This window comes from Rana temporaria, chromosome 9, assembly GCF_905171775.1.
Source record: "Rana temporaria chromosome 9, aRanTem1.1, whole genome shotgun sequence".
NCBI lineage: Eukaryota > Metazoa > Chordata > Amphibia > Anura > Ranidae > Rana > Rana temporaria.
The window spans coordinates 141377865-141392457 of NC_053497.1; the positions used below are offsets into that span (position 1 = coordinate 141377865).

Sequence of the window (14593 nt, forward strand, 5' to 3'; positions counted from 1 at the left end):
TCTGTATACCTGTCACCAAGGTTTTGCCTAGTGGTCTTCAGTCAAGCTGTTACAGTATCTCACAAAAGTGAGTACACCCCTCACATTTTTGTAAATATGTTATTCTATCCTTTCATGTGACAACTCTGAAGAAATAACATTTTGCTACAATGTAAAGTAGTGAGTGTACAGCTTGTATAAAACAGTGTAAATTTGCTGTCCCCTCAAAATAACTCAACACACAGCCATTAATGTCTAAACCGCTGGCAACAAAAGTGAGTACACCCCTAAGTGAAAATGTCCAAATTGGGCCAAAAGTGTCAATATTTTGTGTGGCCACCATTATTTTCCAGCACTGCCTTAAAGGACTTATAAAGGCAGAAGGTTTTTTATCTTCATGCATTCTATGCATAACGATAAAAAACCTTTTGTGTGTAGCAGCCTCCCCAGCACCCCTAATACTTATTTGTGCCCCCTCTCTGTCCAGCGGTGTCCACGAATGTCTAAGCCATCTGGGACACCCCTCCTGATTGGCTGAGACACATTGGCTCCTGCGGCTGTCCATCAAAGTCAGTCAGCCAATAAGGGGAGAGAGGGGGTAGGGCTGGGTCAGGGCTCCGTGTCTGAATGGATACACAGAGCTGTGACTCAGCTCCAGTGCCCCCATAGAAAGCTTCCGACTGTGGGGGTAGTTGACATGAGGGAGGGGCCAGGAGCAGCAACGAGGGACCCGAGAGGAGGAGGATCCGGGCTGCCTTGTGCAAAACCAACTGCACAGAGAAGGTAAGTATAACTTTTTTTTTTTTTAAATGAGACTTTACAATGACGTTAACTCTCATGGGCATGGAAATCACCAGAACTTCAGAGGTTGCCACTGGAGTCCTCTTCCACTCCTCCATGATGACATCACAGAGCTGGTGGATGTTAGAGACCTTGTGCTCCTCCACCTTCCATTTGAGGATGACCCTCGGATTCTCAATAGGGTTTATGTCTGGAGACATTCTTGGCCAGTCCATCACCTTTACCCTTAGCTTCTTTAGCAAGGCAGTGGTCATCTTGGAGGTGTGTTTGGGGTCGTTATGTTGAAATACTGCCCAGCAGCCCAGTCTCTGAAGGGAGGGGATCATGCTCTGCTTCAGTATGTCACAGTACATGTTGGCATTCATGGTTCCCTCAATGAACTGTAGCTCCCCAGTGCTGGCAGCACTCATACAGCCCCAGACCATGACAATCCCACCACCATGCTTGACTGTAGGCAAGACACACTTGTCTTTGTACTCATCACCTTGTTGCTGCCACACACGCTTGACACCATCTGAACTAAATATGTCTATCTTGGTCTCATCAGACCACAGGACATGGTTCCAGTAATCCATGTCCTTAGTCTGCTTGTCTTCAGCAAACTGTTTGCATCATCTTTAGAAGAGGCTTCCTTCTGGGACAACAGCCATGCAGACCAATTTGATGCAGTGTGCAGCGTATAGTCTGAGCCCTGACAGACTGACCCCCACACCTTCAACCTCTGCAGCAATGCTGGCAGCACTCATAGACAACCTCTGAATATGACACTGAGCATGTGCACTCAACTTCTTTGGTCGACCATGGCATGGAACCTCTCCTGTTAAACTGCTGTATGGTCTTGGCCACCATGCTGCAGCTCAGTTTCAGGGTCTTGGCAATCTTCTTATAGCCTATGCTATCTTTATGTAGAGCAACAATTCTCTTTTTCAGATCCTCAAAGTTTTTTGCCATGAGGTGCCACGTTTAACTTCCAGTGATCAGTATGAGAGAGTGAGAGCGAAAACACCAAATTTAACACACCTGCTCCCCATTCATTGTTACCAGTGGTTTAGACATTTATGGCTGTGTGTTGAGATATTTTGAGGGGACAGCAAATTTACACTGTTATACAAGCTGTACACTTACATTGTAGCAAAAGTTTTATTTCTTCAGTGTTGTCACAGGTTGAAAAGGTATAATAAAATATTTACAAAAATGTGAGGGGTGTACTCACTTTTGTGAGATACTGTATGTTCCTTCTCACCCTTCCTGTGCCGTGACTGTCCTACTTGGGGGTATTGTCATCTATTTTTGTGGGTAGACAGAGTCTGAGTCAGTAATCTGTTGGACTAGTACAATTTTATTTTTTTGATGGTCTCTTTCAAAGGTTAAAATGTAATTGAAATCATTTTAACGCAGCCCAATAAAGGGCCACAGCCATGTTTTGCCACAACCCTGGTGTCTATTATGGTTTATATTTAATGGTGTTGGGTGGGTGTATCATAGAGTTCTACATTCCTATGTGTAAGAAGAAAGCAACACTGGTCCGGGTTCCATTTATAGTTGCATCTGACCATTTTGCCTTGCTCAATCAGATTTCGACTATCGACCCTAATTTTGATATGTGAAAGATTAGACAGTACACATTTGCTTTTTACTAAAACATATTTTTTAACACACTACAATAAACAGGACATAGGTGATATAATAAGGGTATCATGGAATTGTGGTAATTTTTGTGACATCATCACGGTCGAAGTACCGAAGGACAAGAAAAAGTACAGATCTATCCATGGGTCTAACGCTGCCTCAAGATCGGGGTGAATGGCATAAAAGGACATATATACAAGGCACGTTATGTATCTACATATATACAGCGCGTACCAAAAAAGGACACAGGGGAGGCCTAGACAATAAACAGAAATGGTGAGGGGCATACAAGGAATGATAGGACAACATGGAGCAAATTATTGATTATTGGTGTGAAATTCTAGCTATGAAATATCTACAGTCACAAACAAATGTTTTTGTACGGATCGAGAGTCCTGTCCAAGATGTTTGGACCTTGGCTGTTGCCCAACTCACACGTATCTTTTCATGCAATATGGCTTATTGGCGGTGGGGAGGCCATATTGCGGCCGCATGATCTGGAGACTGGACCCCGATCTGATTGTCGGATACATCACAGCGTCTTCTTGCAGTATCAGGAGCTTTAAAATGGAACCACAGTCTTAACAATTTTTTTTGTTGCTGGTGGCCATAGGCTCAACTGTGGCGTGTCCAGCACACCCCTCGCCTTGTGGCTTGGAAATAGTCTCCCATGTATCCTGCCAGGCTTCAGTTAACAGTGGAAACCTGGCTGTGGTGCAGACTGAACTCCTTGGCTTTAAGGCGAAGGCTGGCGATGCTGTCGGCCATGTTGACTCCCTGGGTGGGCAGGGTGTTTGGTGCAGAGGTGGTGTTTGGATTGTAAGGCGGCAAAGCGGCACTGTAGGAATGAACAAAGAAAACACAGTTTAGTCAGGAATGTGAAATACAAAATCCCTTTTAAAATAAATTTTCTGGGAAAATATAGAGGATGCCATTGCTGATCTCTTCTAGTTACCTGCTACTAACGGCTTTAGTACTTTCTGAGCTGCTGACCAAGTATGCAGATCAGGAGTTCTGGCTCCAATTGCTCCATGCTTGCTCCAGGTCATTGACTCAGAAAGTAATCAATCCAGGGACAGCAGCCAATCAATTACAATTTCCAAAAGGAGAGCAGCAATGGCACCCAGTATAGATATGCCTGTAAAAAAGGCTGTAAATACTTGATGCCAATCATAGGTGTGCGCAGCCCATTGTATTAGGGTGTGGACCTCAAAGCTCCAACACACATGCGTGTGACATATTTACCGGCCTCTTCCCAGCTCTTTATACTGAAACAATGGGGTGAGGGGGAGCAAGGGAGCTCACAAGGGGACCCAGGAAGCAGAAGAGACAGGAGGGGTGGCCTATATTGGTACCGATTCCCTGTATTTTCCTCCTGTGGCAGCTGAATGTCTGCAAGGAGGAGAAGCCTACTTTCAGCTGCTGCAGGAGGAAAATACAGATCGGTTCCACTAAATTCCACCCCTACTGCCCCTCCTGTCCAGGTTCTGGAGGTCAGCAAGGAAGGATTGCAGTTTACCTGTCACCTGCCCACGATCACTGGGGAGATCGCGATTGAAGGGTTGCCAACCCCAGGATTAGGGTGTGCCCAGGCACACTTGGCACACCTCTTGCACACGCCTATGATGCCAATCTCCCTGCAATGCTCGGTGGTTCCTCGCTTCGACCTCCAGGTCACAACTGCGTTGTGTACTGTATCCTGAAGTGATGTAGGGATCAGCAGAAAGAGTCCTGCTGGGGAAACAGGAGATCTCCTTCAAATATACCAACAACTAGGTTTCTGACCAATTTAAAGAAGTGTACAGAAGGTATACAATGGTAATGTGTGTGGCCAGCTGTGTTTCAAAATAAGAAGTGTCTAGTCAGGTCTACCAACTGTATTAAAAACTGCCCTGGTACATGAAATTTGGAGAAAATGCTTGAATCTATTTAATTGTTGGTTGGCAATAAATTGCGTTAACTTATTTTAATTCATATTATTTTAAATTTTAACCCATTGCATATCATTTCAGATCCATTTTTTTAACCATAATTAATTTTGGATTGTTTAATAGACAGTGAAAACAGTAAAATGCACTACAACAACTGATTGATCCTAGATCATGGGCAAGTACAGTGGCATCTGGGTATTTCACTGCTCTATTTTTTTTTTTTTTTTTACATGAACCAGAAAGTACAATCTTATGTTACCTGTAGCTGTTAGAATTCCAGGACATAAAATCTGGGGCCAAATTGGTTGGTCGAGGGCTGATCTGCTGCTCTATAAGGGGGTCTTGGCTGTACGATTTTAGCAGAGAAGACGATCGGCTGGCCAGCATGGCCCGCTCATTCCTTCTGAACTTGGCTCGCCTGTTCTGAAACCAGACCTAAAAAAGGACAACAAACTGTTAGAGGGTGTTTTTTTTTTTTTTTTAGATGTTCTACTATGCAACATGTAAATAAACACTGAACTGAAGACTATACATTAAGCAACGTTATCCACGTAATGGCAAAAACTAGAGACTACTGTGCATAACATATAACACTAGGAAAAGTCAACCCAACATCATCCATTCTATTATCCAAGCTGCGGAGATGTTACAGCAGAATTCTTAGTGGATGACATGGGTTTCTGTATATTCAATTAAGAGGGCTGGTGGTGGACCTCAGAGGGCTTGAAGGGCAATGAAGACCCCTAATGCAACATATAAGACATGTTCTAAGTGAATATCCGGAACGCACAGATTAGTACTCATCATTCTCCACCCCTATAACTCCTCTTGCAGCTAACATGTCCACCCCATTATCTTTATATTATATATGCAAATGTTACAAATACCCATTTCCGTATAAACTGCACTAAATGCTTGGCGCACTCATCTTTTGAACAGAAAATAGTCTTATTCATTACTGCACCTCTATAAATTTTGCCCCTAGTGGCTTGATGCTGAAGACCACCCTGCTCTTGAACTACATTGTTCTATCTAGAAGTTGAGCTTTCTGATGCTTGCATGAGACAAATCACCACATGAACATGTAATAGGATGGGGGACTGGGCATGCATCGTCTGCACAGTTTAAAGCCTAAAGGTTCGTACACACGGTCGGACATCCAACAAAATTTCCCTTGGATTTTTGTCTTAATTGATTTGTCCGATCACACCCATAGCATACACACGCTCGGACTTTTCTGCAAACTTTTCTAACACTTTCCCAACATCACGTGGTTTTACTTGCTCTTTACCGCCACCCTTTGGTTAACTTCTGCTATTGTTGCTTGAGTTTAACATTGGTTCTGAGCATGCGCATTTGTACTTTGTCCAAAAGTCCGATGGTTTGCTGTACACACGGTCGGACAAGGCACCATCGGACTTTTGTTGCCAGAAAGTTGGTCCGTTCGCAGACCCAACTTTTTGTCCGATGAAAGCCAAAAAAGTTGGTCCGATGGAACGTACACACGGTCGGACAAATACGAAAAGTGCCGGATTTTGAAGTTGGTTGGGCAAAAGTCCGACCGTGTGTACGGGGCTTTAGTGCAAGCCTAATCACAAACCGGAAAATCAACAAAAGGGACATACAGTCAGTAGGATGTGTCCCTTGTGCTGATTTCCTCTTCTGTTAGTGAAAATCTTCCTCTGTCCTGCCCTAACCCATTCATGCTGCTGTAATCTTCTGGTGTGGCGAGGTTTAATACAAGAAATGGGCTATCACAGGCAGGGCCAGATTAAGAACATCATGGGCCTGGTGCTGAGGATTTTGGTGGGGCCTTTTAGGCTGCATTCACACCTCCGCGACAAGTAACGCCGCGTACGCGGCGTATTTTGCCGCGAATAGTGTAACTTTTTTTTTACAAATCCTTCCTATTGCTTTGTATGGCCGAACGCCAATGTCGCCTGAAAAAAAGGGTCCGGGACTTTTTTTCATGCCGCAGGTGTACGGCGTCTATGAGATGTGAACCATCTCATAGACAGCAATGGGAATTCTCCCCTCCAGCGGCACGAGCGGCCGGCGTCGGGCGTTTTGTCGCGGAGGTGTGAATGGGGTGTAATAAATAATAAATAAATGCGTGGGAATGACATGAACGCAGCCCAGCCAAGGCAAGTGACCAAAGGCACAGAACCCAGAAGGAAGACCGGGTGAAGGTGAAAGTGTCCAGGCCCTGCCTGATTCATCGCAGCGCAGCACTGGAGGGCTCAGTCTGAAAATTGAAGTGTACACTAATGTGCTAATATGCTGTGCATACTTGTACGTTGTGGCATAACCTACCCCAGGGCCTCTAAAAAGTAGTAATGTCAGGAAAGTTTACTACTGCTTTATTATCACAGGATCCCAGGAGCCTCTCATGGGGCCCCCTACTGACCCGATGGACGGTGGCCCTTGGGCAGTGCCTAAGTGCACAGTTGCCAACATTTAAAAAATATTTTCAGGGCCACTTTTTTATATAAGTGCTATATTTAGAGTAGCCGAGATCCCCGATGTTCCTCTATACATCATAGTAGTAATCACAAAATTAAATGAGTACTAATAATGGGGCAGAACAAATATGAGAACTGATATTTTCTTTAGTTGAACTAACAAAAGTGTGTCCATTCTAGAGCTGGTAACATTGAGGATATTCAGTATAATTTTAAAGAACTGTTTTTGTGGGTAAGCGACATAGGGGAGGAGTATGGACGGTATATAAGTGGGAAGTATGTGCAGGTGAGGGAGAGGAATGTGGAGGGTCTAACAGTGAGCACTATGTACAGGAGAGGAGTTCAAAGGGTACGGAAAAAAGCACTATGTACAGGAGAGGAGTTTAAAGGGTACGGAAAAAAGCACTATGTACAGGAGAGGAGTGTGAAGGGTATGACAATGGGCAGTATGTACAGGAAGAGTGAGGGGGTATGACAGAGGGTAGTACGTACCAGAGAGAAGTGTGGAGGGTATGATGGGGCAGTATGTACAGGAGAGGAGTGTGGAGGGTATGACAGTGGGCAGGAGAGGAATGTAGACGGTATGATAGTGGGCTCTATGTATAGGAGAGGAGTGTGGAGGGTATGACAGTGAACACTATGTATAGGAGAGGAGTGTGGAGGGTATGACAGTGGGCACTATGTATAGGAGAGGAGTGTGGAGGGTATGACAGTGAGCAGTATGTACAGGAGAGGAGTGTGGAGGGTGCGACAGTGGGCACTAAGTACAGGAGAGAAGTGTATGACAGCAGGCACTATGTACAGGAGAGGAGTGTGAAGGGTATGACAGTGGGCGCTATGTATAGGAGAGGAGTGTGGAGGGTATGACAGTGGGCACTATGTACAGGAGAGGAGTGTGTAGGGTATGACAGTGGGTACTATGTATAGGAGAGGAGTGTGGAGAGTATGACAGTGAGCACTATGTACAGGAGTGGAAGGATATTTAGGGACTGAGTAGTGGTTAAGCGGGTCATACATGGATTGAAATTACGCCAATTATGCAGAGACCAGCCATAGTCAATCTATGTATGGGCTAGCTGGTTTTACACAAGTCAATCTATTAATCAACTTGAGTACAACCAGCCTGTTTTTTTTTTCTTAAAACAATCAGTGCTGCCAGCTAAAGTTAGCAACACTGATCATTGTACGCACTGGCAGAACACAATAACACTGCAGGAGTGATTCCCCCATCCACAGGTCAGCAGGTGAGAGGGTGTGTGGGGACAGGCTGGGGAGAGATACTAGTCAGTGGCTGGGTAGGCACTGGTAGTATCAGAGCCAGATACACACAGGTTACATGCGCCACGATCGTTAGAGCGAGAACAATAATTCTAGTACTAGACCTCCTCTGTAACTCTAAACATGTAACCTAAAAAAATGTAAAGCATCGCTTAGGATACCATAAAAAATTGTGCTAACTTAACTAACTAACTGTTTTTTTAATGAATGAAACATTTTTTTCCAAAAAAACATGTTTGAAAAATTGCTGCGCAAATACCGTGCTAGAGCTGCACAATTAATTGTTAAAAAAAATTGTGATCTCGATTCAACCCCCCTGACGATCTCCAATGCAGAGTTTGCTGATTCTTTCATATAACAAGTGGAGAGACTTTCAGCTGTCAAAAGAAAATATCTGGGCAGTCTGCCAAGTTTTTAACAGGAAACATTGTAACTAACGCTTCCTTCTTAGATCAAAGGGATACACTTCTGTGTGTAAAGAACAAATCTGGGCAGTCTGCGAAGTTTGTAAACAAAATGAAACATTGTAACTAACTAACATTGTAACTAAATTTAACCACTTAAAGTCCAACACTTGTTTCTTAAGTTAGAAAGCAATATTATTTGCTAGAAAATTACTTGGAACTGCCAAACATTATATATATTTTAGCAGAGACTCTAGGAAATACAATGGCTATTGCTGCAATATGTTATGTCACACTGCATTTTCCCACTTCAATGAATAATAAAAACCATAAAAACAAAACCGTGAAGTTAGCCCATTTTTTTTTTTTTTTATGTGAAAGATGATGTTACAACAATCGTGAGAGAATCGTGATCTATCTTCTAAGCAAAAAAATTGCAATTCTCATTTTAGCCAGAATCGTGCAGCTCTGTACCCTGCAACATAAAAAGTGCAAAGACCACCATAGAGTCATTTTCTAGCAAAAAACAAATGATGATTTTTACATGTAGTAGAGAAGTGTCAGAATTGGCCTGGGTGGCAAGGGGTTAATTACCATGAGTAATATACAAATAATTATTATAAGCACTGTGATCCTATCAGTCTGCTGCAGTGTGTCAGCTTGTATTTATATTGGCCGCTCTGAATGTAGCTTCTGACAGGCTGTGCAAGCAGGCCCGTATCTCCGGAACCATAAATGATAGCCGTCCCATATTTTAACCAGTTGTGGGGTAGATCTTCCCATGCCTACCCCCAAATGTGGGGTTTCTGTGACCTCTGGTCATCGAGCTACAACCCCCCAAATTCGATCTTAGAAAAAAAAAAAATCTTAAAAAAAAAAAAATTTTTTTTTTTTTTTTTGGGCAAATGGGCCTATCTTGAGAAAGGGGCCTGGAGCTGCAGCTCCATCAGCCCCATTGTTAATCCGGCCCTGATCACAGGTTGTCATTGAGAGACCCTAAGTAAGCCATCACCTTTCACCCAACTGCTCCATTCATAGAAGCCATACAACAGTTTCTGTGAATGATACAGGATCTCTGAATGGAAGTGATGGAACTATCAATCATCATCCAATCTGCCATGCCTGGATCGTTTTCCTCTTATTTCCATATTTCCATAGCTGTAGTACAGCTTTTATGAATAGAGCAGCTGGGCAGATAAGGTGGGCATGTATTACCCCCCCCCCCCACCAGTTCATCAGAAGATTACAGCAGAGGGGGTGCAGAGTCGGGGAGAAGGAGGGTTTTCATTAACAGAAGATGAATTGGCACAAGGGACAAATCCTACTGACTGTAAGTTTATGTCCCTTGTGCTGATTTTTCTGTTATTGATTTTGGCTGTATTTGGGCTTTAACTGTCACACGCCAGTTCTGGGAGTAATGAGCACAACTTTTGCAGGAGCAATAAAGATAATCAAATGAAACAACCACTAATAATAAGAGAATGACCACTCCAACAGGGACAAGACTTTTTTTTTATAAAAGTCCCTCTCTTGGCTTGATGTATTACATTGAATTAAGAGAGGTATGGACTCCAGAGAGAGAAATATAATTTTGCCCCTGTACAAATCATTAGTAAGACCTCATCTGGAATATGAAGTTCAGTTTTGTGCACCAGTTCTCAAAAAGGATATCAGGGAACTGGAGAAAGTGCAGAGAAGGGCAACCAAACTGATAAGAGGCATGGAGGAGCTCAGCTATGAGGAAAGATTAGTGGAACTGAATTCTCTTGAGTAGAGGAGATTAAGGGGGGATATGATCAACATGTAAAAAATACATAGGTGGCCCATATAGTGAACTTGGTGTTGAGTTATTCACTTTACGGTCGAAGTTATGCACTTGGAGGCTAAGAATATGCATGCATCATACATACTAGGGAGAGTACAAATACATAAGTGGTTTATATAGTGAACTTGGTGTTGAGGTATTCAGTTTAAGGTCATCACAGAGGAAAGAGGACACTCTTTGGGGCAGATCCACAAAGCGAGTACGCCGGCGTATCTACTGATATGCCGGCGTACTTTCAAATTTCCCGCGTCGTATCTTTGGTTTGAATCCTTAAACCAAGATACGACGGCATCTGGGTTAGATCCGACAGGCGTATGGCTTCGTACGCCTTTGGATCTTAGATGCAATACTTCGGCGTCCGCTGGGTGGAGTTCTCGTCGTTTTCCGCGTCGAGTATGCAAATTAGCTATTTCCGACGATCCACGAACGTACGCGCAGCCGTCGCATTCTCTTACGTCGTCTCTAGTCGGCTTTTCCGGCGTATAGTTAAAGCTGCTGTTTTGCGGCGTATAGTTAGACTTGCCATGTTAAGTATGGCCGTCGTTCCCACGTTTATGTATTTATTTATTTATTTTTGCGTAAGTCGTCCGTGAATCGGGATGGATGTAATTCACGTCTATGTTAAAAAATATGACGTCCTTGCGACGTCATTTAGCGCAATGCACGGCGGGAAATTTAGGGACGGCGCATGCGCAGTTCATTCCGCGCGGGGACGCGCTTCATTTAAATGAAACACGCCCCCTACTCGCTGATTTGAATCAGGCGCCCTTACGCCGTGAAAGATAGACTACGCCGCCGTAACTTACGGCGCGAATTCTTTCAGGATTCGAAGTTTAAACAAGTAAGTTACAGCGGCGTAGCGCATCTCCCATATGCTGCGCCGGTGCAGATCTCTGTGGATCTGCCCCTTTACGTCTAGAGGAAAAGAGATGTCATCTCTAAATACAGAAAGGTTTCTTCATAGTAAGAGCTGTGAAAATGTGGAATAGACTCCCTCCAGAGGTGGTTCTGGCCAGCTCGTTAGATTGCTTTAAAAAAGGCCTGGATACTTTCCTAAATGTACATACTATAACTGGGTACTAACATTTATAGGTAAAGTTGATCCAGGGAATATCCGATTGCCTCTCGGAGGATGAGGAAGGAATTTTGTTCCCCTGCTGTAGCAAATTGGATCATGCTTTGCTGGGGGGTTTTTTTTGTTGCTTCCTCTGGATCAACTCTAAGTATAGAATTGTGTATATGGGATTGTATGATTTTTTTTTTTTTTGATTGAACTAGATGGACTGGTCTTTTTTCAACTATGTAACTATGTGATGAGAGATGCTCACATTCTTTCATGTTACTCTTTAAAGATATGAAATTCTTACCTGTACTCTGGCCTCACTCAGATTAACCCTTCTTGCTAAATCTTCCCTTACGAAAGCGTCTGGGTAGTGGGTTCTCTCGAACACTCTCTCCAAGGCCTGAAGCTGGCTGCTGTTAAAGGTAGTCCTGTTCCTCCTCTGCTTCTTCTTAATCCGCGCACTTTTTGCACAACCAGAAATAGAGCTCTCACCTAGAACAAAAAATATAAACTGCATTAGAGAGTGCAGAGGCTGACCACAGAGCCATTCTTCCCACCACAATAGTACATTATAGAGTTTGCCACAGCACCACCATCAATTAAGGTCAAAATCTTGGAGACTTTGTATTAGGACCACACAAGTACCAGCTTTTTTTTCTCTATTATTTCAGTGCTGATAAATATAATGTATAAGGAAGCTCTCTGATTATATAGCACTCAGCGTAAAGCAGTGAAGAAAGTTAAAGTGTGTGTAAACCAAAAATTATCAACTTCTCTTATTTTGTACTCTTTGGTCTATTTAATATAGAGTTCAAAGGTTGGTTATATCTGATAAGAATAAAAAATACCTATATTTTGTCAGAAAACCTTTGCGTAAAACACCCCATTCACACCTCATACGAATTTCGACATCAACGTCGCATGATAAGTCGTACCCCATGGTTTCCAATGTAAACCATTCATAATACTGTAAGCGCGACTTAAAGTGTTACTAAACCCAGGACCCTGCATTCATTATATCTGGTCTCCATCAGTACATAGAACATGGAAATGTATTTATATTAGTAAATATAAACTGCTTAATAGTTAATAGAACTACATTTGGTCTGACTTTCATGCAACTTGAGGGCCATAGACTCTAACCTCAAAGTTACATGAAAGTCATACCTGAATGTTTTACATGCAACAGGGGGTCCAACTTTGCAAAGGGATAACAAGTCACATCCAAGTCGCACTCATCCAAAGTTGTGTCAAAGTTGCACTCCAAAGTCAGTTACTTTTCAACCATGAGTATAAAGAAATATGGAGATTAAGGGGGATATGGTCAACTTACATAAATCTATAATTGCTTTAGGGCCGAAACAAGTTGTTAACTATTTTCATAATCGATTAGTTGGTCAGCCCATTAGTTGGCCTGCATACAGAATGCATTATTTGTTTACATATCAGAAAATACAGCGCAGCACGCATACAGCTCAGTACGCAATTGATAAATGTCAGTAAGTGCCTAAGAACTTGTGAAAGTGTGAGGAGCAATGCCTCATGGGACATGTAGTCCTGGGCAGGAAGTGAATGGTTCTAAAGTCAGAAGTTTTTGTTACCTTGCTAAAGGGGCACGCTATACTATACGTTGCCGCTTGCTATTGGGGCAATCTGAAGGCAGAAGAAGCCAGAAGAGTCGGTGGGGGACCCTAGAAGAGGAGGATCCGGGCTGCTCATTGCAAAACCAAAAAAAAATCACTTTAAAGACTCTGTGCAGGGAAGATCAGAATCTGAACCCAGGGAAGGTGGAGGCTGATAGACTGGAGGTAATAGAAGGCACTACAATTACATTTAAAGTAAACTTTTACCAATATTGTGCATTATATTTAAAATGATCATATCCATGAAGAAAAAGCCTCAGGTTTTAGTACTACCTTAATATAAAAGATTTATATTCCCCTTCATATTGCTTCATGTCTGTCTCCTAGTTAAAATGCTCATATATCCTACTTCTGGGTGTATTTATTATATATATGATAAGTAATATATATTATTACTTTCACTGTTTCACAATATAAATGAACTCCTTATAGTAGCGATTATCTGTGCTTTTTGTACTATAAAGTTTTAGGGGCAGATCCACATACATCTGCGCCGGGCGCAGCGTATCTAAGATACGCTACGCCGCCGTAACTTATCTTTTTTCGTTTGAATCCACAACGAATCCGCGCCATAAGTTACGGCGGCGTAGTGTATCTCTTGCGGCGTAAGGACTTGGAATTCAAATGGCTGTGATGGGGGCGTGTTTTATGTAAATACGTCGTGACCCGATGTAAACAACGTTTTTTTTTTTAACGGCGCATGCGCCGTCCCTGGGGGTATCCCAGTGCGCATGCTCGAAATTAAACCGGAACCAGCCAATGCTTACGACGGTAACGTCATTCTACGCAAATTCCTATTCGCGAACGACTTACGCAAACGACGCAAAAAATTCAAAATTGTACGCGGGAAGGACGGCCATACTTAACATTGAGTACGCCACCATATAGCAGCTTTAACTATACGCCGGAAAAAGTCGAACGCAAACGACGGAAAAAGATGCGCCAGGCCGACGTACGTTCGTGGATCGCCGTAAATAGCTAATTTGCATACTCGACGCGGATTTCGACGGAAACGCCACCTAGCGGCCGCCGAAAAATTGCATCTAAGATCCGACGGCTGCCGGATATAGCCGAGATGCCGTTGTATCTTGTTTTGAAAATTCAAAACAAAGATACGACGCGGGAATTTTGAAATTACGCCAGCGTATCAATAGATACGCCGGCTGAATTTTTTTGTGGATCTGCCCCTTCGTTTTTTAATCCCATGATGACAGATACAGAAAAGCATGCTGCTGCTACTAAACGTCTCAGGCCTGGTTCACATCTACGCGTTTTTTGCTGCTTTTTACAGAAACACACTACAGTTCATTCAACAAGGTTTCCAATAGGACACGTTCACAACGATGCTTTTTTCAGCTACTGCGTACTGGTATTTGGAAAGGGTCAAGAAATTTTCTCAAGAACCTTTGAATTTTCCCATCACTGTGGTCGAAAACGAACATCAATTTGACCCCACTAACAATTAAAAAAAATCAAACAAACGTTCTTAAAATTATTTATTTTTTGGACGGAAAATTTTGTATGGCCAGCATAAGTGACAGCAGGCGCGGGTAGCTTTTATCAAGCCACCTACCTATG

The 14593-nt window shown here is 43.0% G+C and overlaps 1 protein-coding gene across 5 annotated transcripts in view; it reads right to left on the minus strand.

Moving 5' to 3' along the window:
- Positions 1-2099: 2099 nt before the first annotated feature.
- Positions 2100-14593, minus strand: part of PRRX2 (paired related homeobox 2) — a 214636-nt gene continuing 202142 nt past the window's right edge. For 3 of the 5 annotated variants that reach the window (XR_005743626.1, XR_005743625.1, XR_005743623.1), the window contains 4 exons: positions 11677-11864; positions 4600-4775; positions 3929-4143; positions 3162-3247 (listed from right to left, as the gene is read on the minus strand). Coding sequence is in view for 1 of the 5 variants with exons in the window: in XM_040324672.1 (XP_040180606.1) it covers positions 3097-3247; positions 4600-4775; positions 11677-11864 (515 nt within the window). In the remaining 4 variants the exon portion in view is untranslated. Of the gene's footprint in view, positions 3248-3928; positions 4144-4599; positions 4776-11676; positions 11865-14593 lie in introns of all 5 variants that reach the window. The other 2 variants (XR_005743624.1, XM_040324672.1) reach the window with 2 other exon arrangements.